Source organism: Ixodes scapularis, unplaced genomic scaffold, assembly GCF_016920785.2.
Source record: "Ixodes scapularis isolate PalLabHiFi unplaced genomic scaffold, ASM1692078v2 ptg001200l_1__unscaffolded, whole genome shotgun sequence".
In the NCBI taxonomy this organism is placed as follows: domain Eukaryota; kingdom Metazoa; phylum Arthropoda; class Arachnida; order Ixodida; family Ixodidae; genus Ixodes; species Ixodes scapularis.
This window is the reverse complement of record NW_024610116.1, coordinates 1588025-1599136: the sequence shown is the minus strand read 5'-3', so window position 1 is coordinate 1599136 and position 11112 is coordinate 1588025. Positions and strand designations below refer to the sequence as shown.

Sequence of the window (11112 nt, the reverse complement as noted above, 5' to 3'; positions counted from 1 at the left end):
TAAATGTTCGAGCTGTCAGTTGGAAAGATGTTTTGTCCTGTCCTCGTCCATTTTGCCGATCATGTGACTTCTCTCTTAACCCGTAACCATTACATAATTTTATATTTTTTGCTTTTGATTCGCCTTTTGGTGACGATACTTTCGTGTGCTTATTGCACAAATAGGCAAATTGTTTTCTTTCAACCTTTTTTATAATTTTTTTATAGAATCCTGATTATATTTTGGGCGCTTTATGCTCTAATTTTCGTTGTCGTATTACTATTTTCATATCTGCTTCAGCAGCTTGTTCTCACTCTGTTTTGACCATCTAACTATACTGCAAGTTTGTTTGTAACGCCTATTTATTTATTCATTTTTTCGTGATGCTGCTATTCTGCGGGTGGGCCTACCGAAATATCCACCTGTTTGAGGTAGATGCAACATGGAATAAATGTAAACACGCAGGGTTTAGATTGTGATGTATTCTAACCAGCTCGCCTGCATACTTTCGCTTCTTGCATGTATCAGTGCCTCCCATATACTTCTAGTGCTTGGCAGAACGGCCTGCCGAGGCCATTGTGCCACCACTCGTGGCGACCTCGTGAGGGCGTTGTGTTAACGAGGTCTGCATATATCGTCTAGAGAAAGCAACTCAAACCACGGAGGACGTTAGCACCTGAGTTGCGGACGCCTACTGGGCAGGCGCCTCTAAGGTGAGCACGCCTCGCGTTGTCGTGCGTCGAGTGGAAAGCAGACGGAAATGACGTGAGTCTGATCGAGCAGTTGGGAACACTCTCAAATTCAGGACACTAGACTAGACGGTCGCGCACCAGTCACCTAGCTGTGTTTGGAGATTTGTGCTTGTTCTTTGTCTCTCTTGTTCCCCCTCTCCAGGGATTATTTTCGTCATTCTTGCCCAGCTCGCTTGCAGCTTTGCATTTAATTCCATTTAAAAATAACCTTAAAAATTGTACAGCTTTCACTCTTGTTTTTGTTAGACTGCTGGCGGCAGATAAGACCTGTTTGCTCTACGGACGTACTCCTGGTTAGCTCAGTTGGTAGTGCGCTCCACTGGAAATGGGGTTGTCCCAGGTTCAATACCCGGACCAGGCGGATTTTTTCGGTCGCGCACCCGTCACTTGGCTCTGTTTAGAGATTTGTGTTTGTCCTTTGCCCCTCTTGTTCTCCTCTTCAAGAATGGGTTTCGCCGTTCTTGTCCAGCTCGCTTGCACCTTTGCATTCAATCGCATTAAAAAAAAAAAAAAAAAAAACTAGAGAGGGTTTGCATCGCCTACTTTGGCCTATTTTGTCTCCCCCATTCGACATGGTTTCCGCCATCTCGCGGTGAAGATATGCTGAATGAACACACGTGCTACTGAAATGTGTGCAATATGCGTTTCAAGAAAGGCTTTACTTTATTATATTTCTTTGGTGGGTGGGGCAGAGGGGAGGGGGGGGGTGCTACGGTGTCGGCTCATAAGATACTCCTGTTTTCATTGCAATTGCATAACATTGTAAAACAAAAAAAGAAAGAACGTTGCAATTACGACAGGGAGTAGAGGGGCTTCTTTGCAGCCACTACCGTGTGTGTACAGTGGGTACAACAGTGGATGCTACCAAAGACCTTGTTTCAGTGACGTGCCGAACTGGTTACAGTTCTGACGAAGGCGGCGGCTTATTCTTTTGCCAACATTTTGCCAGGCAATTAAGAGATATAAGAGGCAATGCTAGCATACGTATATAAACATGTTTGCTATTAAACGAATGATTGTTGCCTTTCAGCCTTTGTCTTCGTGTTAACAATGCACATCAATACGGAAAGAAGCCTTTGTGAGGCACCCGCGCCTGGTGGAGCCTATTATGTTGCAGGGTCATGTCCATTTTGTTCGCGCTACTGGCTTCGGGATTGGTCCTTTGTCATTTTTTGTCTGCTAATGCAGCTATCTGATTGACTGGAAAGCGCCCTTTGCTCCTTAAGGTATTACAGACTACGGCTTACCTGAGTGGGCATTAAACTTACCGATGGCTTCGTAGCAAATGTTGAGGACGCACAAGACGGATGCCGCGGTACCCTCCGGCGCCACCTCTTTAGCGAAGACAGTCACGGTGGGTACCCCGAGTGGAACTGCAGCCCCGGTGACGGGTTCGAAGAGCAGCGCGAACCACGGGTTGTAGAGAAAGGCACATCCAACGTACCTCACACCGAAGATCAAGAACGTCAATATATACGAGGGATAATACCGCGTTTGTTTCAGTATGCAAGCGGACGCAGAAAAGAAGGGCAGTTCTACGCAAATGCAACTGACTGCGGATATTAATCCGATTATCAGTTTAGAGGCTCCTATGTCCTCCAAAAACCACGTGTTGTACGATATGGCGATTGAAATGCAGGCCCCGAAGGCGCATGTCCAGAAGGCGAATACGGCCAGTTCGACATTAATGAACGCAGTAGAGATGTCCTTGAAAAAGTTTGCCGATAGCTTGGTCATACGAAGAGTGGGCATGCAACAGAGGAGGACACTGTCCAGGATAATGACCAGTGCAAAGACAAAGTAGCTTGGAAGGTAGCCTGATCGTCCACCCGTCCATCGGTTGGCTTCATCACTTATTGCTCCCACGATAGGACCAGCGGCACCCATACCGATTGCCCCTCCCATTCGTTGCCATCCGAAGTCCCTCACATTTTCAGCCAGTATCTCAGAAACGCCGGCGTCAGATATAACAACGACAGCCCCCAAACACAACGACGCGAGGGCATGAAACACGGCATAGAACCAGGCAACTCGTTGATCTGTCAAACCTGCTGTGCAAGGGCACCTGAACTGACAGGCGCTGCTGTGGTAACCAGACGTGCCATTCCAGAGTGTGCGACAAGTGGTGGAGGTGTTCTGAAAAATGTAGCTCACATCGATTTCGTTGAATTCGGTGGCATTCGTTGGGCACGAAACGAAACACTTCTCCGGTGGTTGAAGGCACACTGAGAACGAATTCAAAATCGTTACGTTTTCTCCTGGACATGAAACCTCCCCGTTTGGTTCGGGCGTTTTGATCGTAAAGCCACTGAAGTAGAGAAAGCCATAGAATAGAACTGCAACCAATTGAAGAGTCAGCAAGATCCGGGTTACGCTTTGCGCACGGTCAGCAATGTATCCCATTAAAATCTTCCAGGGAATAGAGAGCAGAGGTGTGACTGCTAAAATGTAGGCCATGGTTGCTTCAGGGATTCCGTTTCTCCGACCAATGGCAGGCGCGTACGGCAGAGTGCAGCCCACGGCTGGAGATGGAAAAAAAAGGACGATTTTCATAGCGTTCGCAACAACAATGTTTTATTGCTAGGGTCAGATATGCTATAATTTCAACATTATAAATTACACTTTATACAGTCAGATATTTTCAAACAAGTAGTTAAGTGCCTAGCTACATGATATACAGTGATATACAATCAGAAAATTCGAAAAAGAAAATAAAACCTTTAAACCGTAATATCCCGAAAGATATTCAAATTTAAATCGAAAGCAAGTCGGGTGAAAATAAGGAGCCGCCAACTTTCGGTGCGAGATCAAAAAAAGTTTGAAAAATCTTCTGTTTGAGATTATGTGACTTTCGAAACTTCTGACTGCAGAAAATGAAAGACGACTGTTCTTCTCAGTCAGCAACGGTCGCTGATTCCCTGAAATAGCTAAGTAGCAGCATTTCTGCCAAGGTCATCTTTGGCCAGGGCCCTGCATTTCTAAAAGTGGGCTATCTTTCGGTGCTATTTTTTTTAAAATAGCGAATCTTTAAGAATATAAAAGGTGGGCTACCTTTCGAGAATGGGGTATCTCTCGAAATATTGCAGTATATCGCGAGAGAGACATCCCACTGGGACATGCATTGTAAACTGGTAGTGCAGTGGGACCCATACTTAACGCCGCCACTCGAACGCCCGGCTTTGGCGGAGCGGCGCTATCCTGGCGGCAGCCGTTTCAACTAGCCGCGTCACGTCACGTGAAGGCCATTCCCAATCTCCGGACAGGGGGAATGGGATGTAGTAGGACCGCCGCTATGGGCGACTGACTCTGCGAAAATTGCACACTCATTAAGTCGGAATCGCGTTTTTTTTTGTACGCGTTGTTTTTATTTTAGCAGCGCCTTCAAGCTTCCTCCTCTACGATTCATTATCAATTTATATTTGTTATTAAAAATTTCACTTACGCCAGCTTGCCTGTTTCGTTGAACAGTCTATGCTTTTTAGCGGCAGTCCTTCCGTTCACGATGGCTAGTTGCTTTAACAAATCATGGGGTGGCGCCACGGCTGGTCCATAGGAACGACGCGTCACGTCGAGCTCCCGCTCTTTGGCCCCCTTCTGACATTTTCTTCGATCTTTTCGAGCTCCTTTTTGCTACCTGTCTTTTCAGCATGGTGACCGTACCCTGCGGACCCTTTTGTGCATGGTGTTGGCTTTTTTTCTGGACTGTTTTGCCCAAGCCTTCCTCCCACACGTTGTGGGAGGGAGCTAAGCCTACTTGACGCCGGGGAAGCATCGGCGTCGTGCGAGCATTCCATCTCCGCCGGGTGCCTTCATGCGTACAGCTACGATGAGTGACACTGCGAGCTCTGGGATGACGATGAGCCAGCGTACAGAAAATGAATGGACGACCATCGTCCGCGATAATATTAACCGCACCTTTAAAGAGTCCATGGCCACCCGGGCTACGAAGACCGAAGCCGCCGTACCGAAGAAACAGGATGGTGACGCTGCCTCGGCTCCCGCCGTCAAGAAGCGGCCCGCCGCAGCCAAGCGACGCAAGGGTAAGATTACGATCCCTCTTCCTCCTCTCCCCATTGTGTATTAAGTCATGTTCCGACCTCAGGGACTCGACTTTTCTCAAGTTTCGGCAGCCGACGTCTTATCAGCAGTCGTCTCGCAGCTCGGCCTGTGCAACACCTCCTAGACAGCTTTATTGCCTGCGCGTTTCGTCAGCTGACGTCACGTCCGCGGGTCCCGCACGGGTGCTGATTGGATGCGAGTGCCTCGTCGACGTTCGCGTGAGACTGTGATAGGAAACGAGCCCAACGCGAACGCTAACGCGGCACTCGCTTCAAATCAGCGCTCTTGCCAGACCCCCGGACGTGACGTTATGTGATGTAACGCGGAGGCTTTGCTGTCTAGGAGGTGTTGGCCTGTCGCCGCGCGAAGTCTGCTCCCTAGGCAAGTTTCGCATCACCCCGCGCAGCAACACGGTTACGGTCAGCACGCCGGATGAGGACAAGCAACTAGCCTATCTGCAAACTCGGCCTCTAGTGATCGGTGGTAAGACGCACGAGGTCACGGCTCACATGGCCACTCCAAGTGACTCGACGGGAATAGTCGTACCGAAGGCCCTCTCGTTCGACGGAATCAAGGATGTGGAAGGCATCTTGCTTAGTTGTATAGAGCAGAACCCGCTATGGCAGGTACTGGCAGCGCGACGCATGGGCAAGTCACAAGGTTTATTGATTACAATACGAGGCAGGAGGATCCCGGCATAGTTCTGCTACAGTGGCTTAAAGGGGGTAGTGTGGTTACCGCGTAGCCTCCACCATGCATCAGGAACCGCCGCCCCTTGGAAGACGGTGCAGGTGGCGCTTCAATCTGCAGTTCCGTTAGGGTGCCTTGATCGGCTTGGAGATAGAGGCACCCTAACACGCTTTGTAACTAATATTAATGCCTCAAAAGTAATTATTTGTTTCCAGTGAACTTCCAAGGACATAATTTGTGTTTGACGGTGAATAAAAATGTAAAACTAGCAGACGACAGTGTAGTCGACAGCTGCGAATCGGCCGGAGCTGGCAGGAGCCAAGCTGACCAAGCGGCCAAGCCGCTGCAAGAGCCAGCGCCACCCGCGGCCGTCTTCCAACGGTGTGCCGCTTCTCCGGTTTCGTTCGTTACACTACCCCCTTTAAGCGACTGTAGTTCTACTTCAATAGGTTTACCATCTCCTGTTTCCTGTACAGAGATAGAATTGAGGCGTGCGTCAACTGTTGTGGGGACCCTCTCCCTGACTCTCCCGCGCTCCGTGACCTTCCCGGTCCCCGCCGCCGTACCGTCGGGCGCTCCTTCGTTCCCCGTGAACTTCCCGTTTACTGTCGCCGTCCTGTCGCGGAACGTCCGAGCTCTCCGGGAGGAACGGGGCAAGCGCCCCCTCACCCAGCGCTGACGTCGGAGGGTCGGCTCGCAGCAAGGTTTCCGATTGGACGGTCGGCGGGACAAGGACTTGGGAAGGTCTTAAGAGGGGAACGGAGACAAAGGAAGAGAGCTTGGGCGGCCGACTAGACAAGGGACCGGTCATGGAGGCGAGCTCGGACGGCGCCGGACGCTGGCGCAGGGAGTGCGGGCACTACGTCGAGTGGCGCACTCGACAAACGGACCGGACAGCGACCCTGGACGACGACGTCCCCATGACGCGGTGAAGACGACCACCGCTGGGACTCAGAGAAGCTGCTGTGGCAGCGGACTCTCCCCCGGCCTCGCTGATGACCGTCCCCCGATCCCGAACCCCCCCCCCCCCCCCCCCCCCCAAGGCAATGAGTGAGTGAATAAACCCTTTTGCCGAGAGCGAAGTATTGCAGTGTCATATTCATGCGCCAGCGCTTGTCCTGTCAATTTCTCTTCCTTGTGTCTTCGTAGTTTGCGCGCTGATTCCATTTTGTAAGTCATATTCATCCGGAGACAGGGTTTGTGGGAATCGGAGTTAGAAGATGCCCGCATAAACTGGCGCCGCAACGTGGGGCCTGATTTTTGATCAGGCAGGCATTCCGATTTCTAACCTGTTTCCGGTTGAATTAGGGCACTGTTTCGCGCTCTTTTTGGGGGTCATCTTTGTCGCGGGAGCGCCGCACGAAGTTTCGTTGCGGGAGCGCCGCACGGAGGCCCTGACATTATCAGCTGTCTGACTAGGAGGCGCGGATTTTGACCGCTGTTTTAAGGGATTAACCCTTTTGCCCAGCCTGTCAGGAATTTACTTATCCCCCGTTACGAGAAGCGCCATGAGTATTTGCTGTCCAGCGCACCGTTGGATGCTGGCAGGTTGATCCTGCTGCGCATGAGCGCTGTGTGCGTCGAAATTACCGCACCTCTCGAGGTCTGTAGCGTCGGGCGTCCCCCCACCTACGCCTCTGGCCGTCCGCGTCCGCTGGGAAAGATGCCGGCTCACGCTTCGGGGAATGTGACGCGCCTAACCGCCTTTGTTCGCGTATCGATGTAATGGTTTGTAACGCTTGCTATTGATCGGACGCGTTAAAGAGGCATCGCTTTGCGTGGAGAATGCTCCCATTGCGGATGGCGGTTGCATGGACTGTGTTTGGAAATTATTCCCGCATTGCATTTTGTCCGGGAGGAGACTAGCGTCTCGGTTTTACCGCATGCTCGCTCCCAGTTGGCCTTGCTTGAGCTGTCGGCGCGGTTTTGAGCGTCGTTAATTGACAGCGTTTTAAGGTACGGGATGCGCTCTTGTGGTTCCGGCCAAGATCGCTTTGAACGAGTACCTTGTGGCCCGAGGCTACATTTAGGGGCTGGGCCCACTAAATTGTGCTGGATACGCGATGTCTGGTGCGCAGACATTGGAATGCAGAAAACCACAGAGTTTCCGTGTTCACTTATCAGTGGCTTCGTGTAATGCTCCGTGGAGTCCAGCCTGACGCGATGGGCATGACCCGTGCGTTTCTGGCTGTAGAGTCGTGAGGTTGATCCCGTTTAATTGTGCGCACAGTGGGTTCCGGATCCTCACACCGCCATATCGATGGTTGAGCCTCGCGGCGGGAGTTACTCTTTAATTTCGTTTTCTCCGTTTCCGGAGGAGCGGCGGCTAGCGCGCGCTTTGCGCTGCCGCCGGGTACAGCAGGTTCTCAGCCGTGTTTGGGTTCGCGTTGAGACGCGAGGGCGTAGAGAGCATAATTGGTCGTGCATAGGCCTGCATTAGAGATAAATTGTAAATTTAGGGGAGAAAAGACAGCTAGGTGAGGAAAGAGCTGGGCTCGTGCAGTCAAAACCTGCACGAGGGGAGTGGCGGTCTTGCGATGATGTGACGAGTTGTTCATAGTTTTATCCTGTGCAGATGCGCGGTTGGCCCGGGAAAACGTACGGTTAACGTCGGCGGGTACGTGCCCGGGAAGCCTAGAAATTATGGCAGCGGCATGGCCGTCGGCGGCCTATAACTGTTGTGCGTTGGGTCAGACCGTTGCTGTACTAACTGCAGCCTTTGCACGAATGGGTAGCGGGTGTTGGAATGCGGCGGTAAATGCTGTAGACACTTCGACGCTGCGGAAACTGTTTATGCAGAGCAAATATAGTTTATTAGCTCGTCCATCTCCAAGACTGGCCGGTTAGATTATTTGGCATTTTGGTATCGCGCTCGTTGCGCGGAAGTTGAGAGGTGCGCGTGTGGGATACTTACATTGTTCGAACCCTGCCTGTCCTCACAGTCGCAAGAAGACTTTTCAGTCATGCGGCGTGTTGACTTGGCTGGGGGCGAGCTTTGTGCGTAACCTACTGCGCTTGTATGCGGACACGTTGCTCGATTCGAGAACGTCGAAGAGTCGTGAGACGCGTGGACGGCGTACTTTTATTGCTCGATCCCGACCGGCCTTGGCATCAGCTGGAAGACTTTTTAGTTATGCGGTGTCGGGGTTTGGCCGGGGGAGAACTCTAACGTGCGTCGATGCGCTTGTCGCAGTTGTCGCGCCCGTGCGGGGTTCGGTGCGGACCGCCGTTACGCGCTCGTCGCTCCTGTTGGGTGGTCACCTCCGAGCGGTGATGCGGTAACGTCTGGTGCATGCCCAGACGTTACGGACATAGCCGTGTAAATAGGCTGTCCAATGAGATCTGCGGTTCGCACGATCCAGGTACTGTTACCTTTGTACTGGTGTAAGTGGCCGGTACCACGGAACAACGGCCTCTCAGTAAGGTGATTACCCCTTCTGATGAAGGCGTGCTGCGCAGCTTGGCTGTAGCGTGTTTGTAGCTCGGGTAGAGTGAACGCCGAGTGCATGAGTGCCCGTCATGGGTTGTTGGCAGCGTGTTCCTTCCGAGTCGCACCTCGCGAACGGGACTGGATTTGTGACCGTTTCTGTTTTACGGGAGGTTATTGTTAGTTCTTGAGGTTTTGTACGTTCTTCGCGAATGTGTTGGAGATTAATATTGTTGTCAGAGGTGTGCGGTTCTGACGCTCTTGTGGATTGCTTACTGTTTTAAAAGAATGCGGTTGAGTTTGATAGGAGCAAATGTTGTATAGTGGGCGTATGTACGATTTGAGTATGCAATGGGTGCTCATACTTTTTAGTTAAGGAATGGTTTTCCTCTTATGTACCTCTTGAACGTGTAGCTTGACGTTCTTGATGATAGCCTGCCCGTTAGTATTGAAATAAAAAGTTTTGTTTTTATTTCGTGGCATGTCCAACGATCGAAAGATTTTGGTATCGTCTCGCTGTCTGATATAGCGTGCCGCTATTCGTTTTTGCGCGATTCGCTGTCTGCTACATTAGGGACGGAAGCGAACTTTAAGTGCCGGCGTGTTGTGTGTGCCTGAGTGCCCGTCCGTGTTGTGAGCTGTGGTGCTCCGGACCAGTTCGTGGACCGTGCTCCGTCGGTCACGAGCTTCCCAGTGAATCAACGTTCACCGCTGACCTGCTTGGTTTGATGCCATCATCATCATAGAGGGTGCTCGTCGTCATCGGCGACACTCAGTTGAACGAGCTCCCTGCCAAGGGTCCGGGGCACCACGCAACCTCAGGCCCTCCGGGGTCCGAGCCTTGAGGGAGGGGAGGTGTGGGGACCCTCTCCCTGGCTCCCCCGCGCTCCGTGACCTTCCCGGTCCCCGCCGCCGTACCGTCGGGCGCTCCTTCGTTCCCCGTGACCTTCCCGTTTTTCGTCGCCGTCCTGTCGCGGAACGTCCGAGTTCTCCGGGAGGAACGGGGCAAGCGACCCCTCACCCAGCGCTGACGTCGGAGGGTCGGCTCGCGGCAAGGTTCCCGATTGAACGGTCGGCGGGACAAGGACTTGGGAAGGTCTTAAGAGGGGAATGGAGACAAAGGAAGAGAGCTTGGGCGGCCGACTAGACAAGGGACCGGTCATGGAGGCGAGCTCGGGCGGCGCCGGACGCTGGCGCAGGGAGTGCGGGCACTACGTCGAGTGGCGGACTCGACAAGCGGACCGGACAGCGACCCTGGACGACGATGTCCCCATGACGCGGTGTGAACGACCACCGCTGGGACTCGGAGAAGCTGCTGTGGCAGCGGGCTCTCCCTCGGCCTCGCTGATGACCGTCCCCCGATTCCGAAACCCCCCAAGGCAATGAGTGAGTTAATAAACCCTTTTGCCGAGAGCGAAGTATTGCAGTGTCATATTCATCCGGAGACAGGGTCTGAGGGAATCGGAGCTGGAAGATGCCCGCACTGTATACGAACGGGTTACCGGGCCGACGTGGGTCCCATGCCACGCCAGAGCAGGTGCCACCGCTGCGGAGCCCAACACCCGTTGCAAAACAAAGGTGGCTCGCACTACGAGTGCCAGCCCCTGTGTTCCATCTGCTGGGGCAGACACATCACGGCCTCCAAAGAATGCTCACATGGCTATGCTCGTCGTGGGCCGCCGCTTACGGAACCTGAGAAGCAACGATGGTGGCCCGCAGGTCCCGCTTGCGAGATGACAGCGGTGGACAGCGAGGTTCCGAGCACGGAGCCGTTCGGTCTGCAGCGGCATTCACGACCTGCTTATGTCGCACGGACAATGACGACGAGGTGTAGATGTGTCTGCAGCGCTCGAGAATAAAAAATCAGTTCGAATCCAAGTCTGTTGGAGCTGGGGCGAAAAGAAGCAGCTCGGACAGCGGTTGGATTCGAACTGATTTTAAATCTCGCGCGCTGCAGAGGCATCTCCACCTCGTCTTCATTGTCTGTGCGACATGAGCAGGCCGTGACTGTCGCTAAAGGTCTCCTTCCCTTCCCTGGAGGTCAGAGGCCGAAGCGCTTACAAGAATTGAAGTGTCTCGAAGAATCGCAAGCCCAAGGAAGACAGGACGGCGTGGGCGTCTGCAGCTACGGCCGATGCTGAGTCCGCGCTAGTCATGGAACTCAGGCGGCAGATATCCGGCCTTCAACGACAACTAATGGGAGCG

The 11112-nt window shown here is 52.7% G+C and overlaps 1 protein-coding gene across 1 annotated transcript; it reads right to left on the bottom strand.

Moving 5' to 3' along the window:
• Positions 1-1967: 1967 nt before the first annotated feature.
• Positions 1968-3188, bottom strand: LOC120844813. Its single transcript, XM_040216766.1, has one exon. The coding sequence runs from the start codon at positions 3186-3188 to the stop codon at positions 1968-1970; it is 1221 nt and encodes a 406-aa protein (XP_040072700.1).
• Between the last annotated feature and the right edge of the window lie 7924 nt (positions 3189-11112).

Excerpts from the sequence above, each read along its gene's own strand:
- LOC120844813 (XM_040216766.1), bottom strand. The coding sequence starts at position 3,188 with ATGGCCTACATTTTAGCAGTCACACCTCTGCTCTCTATTCCCTGGAAG.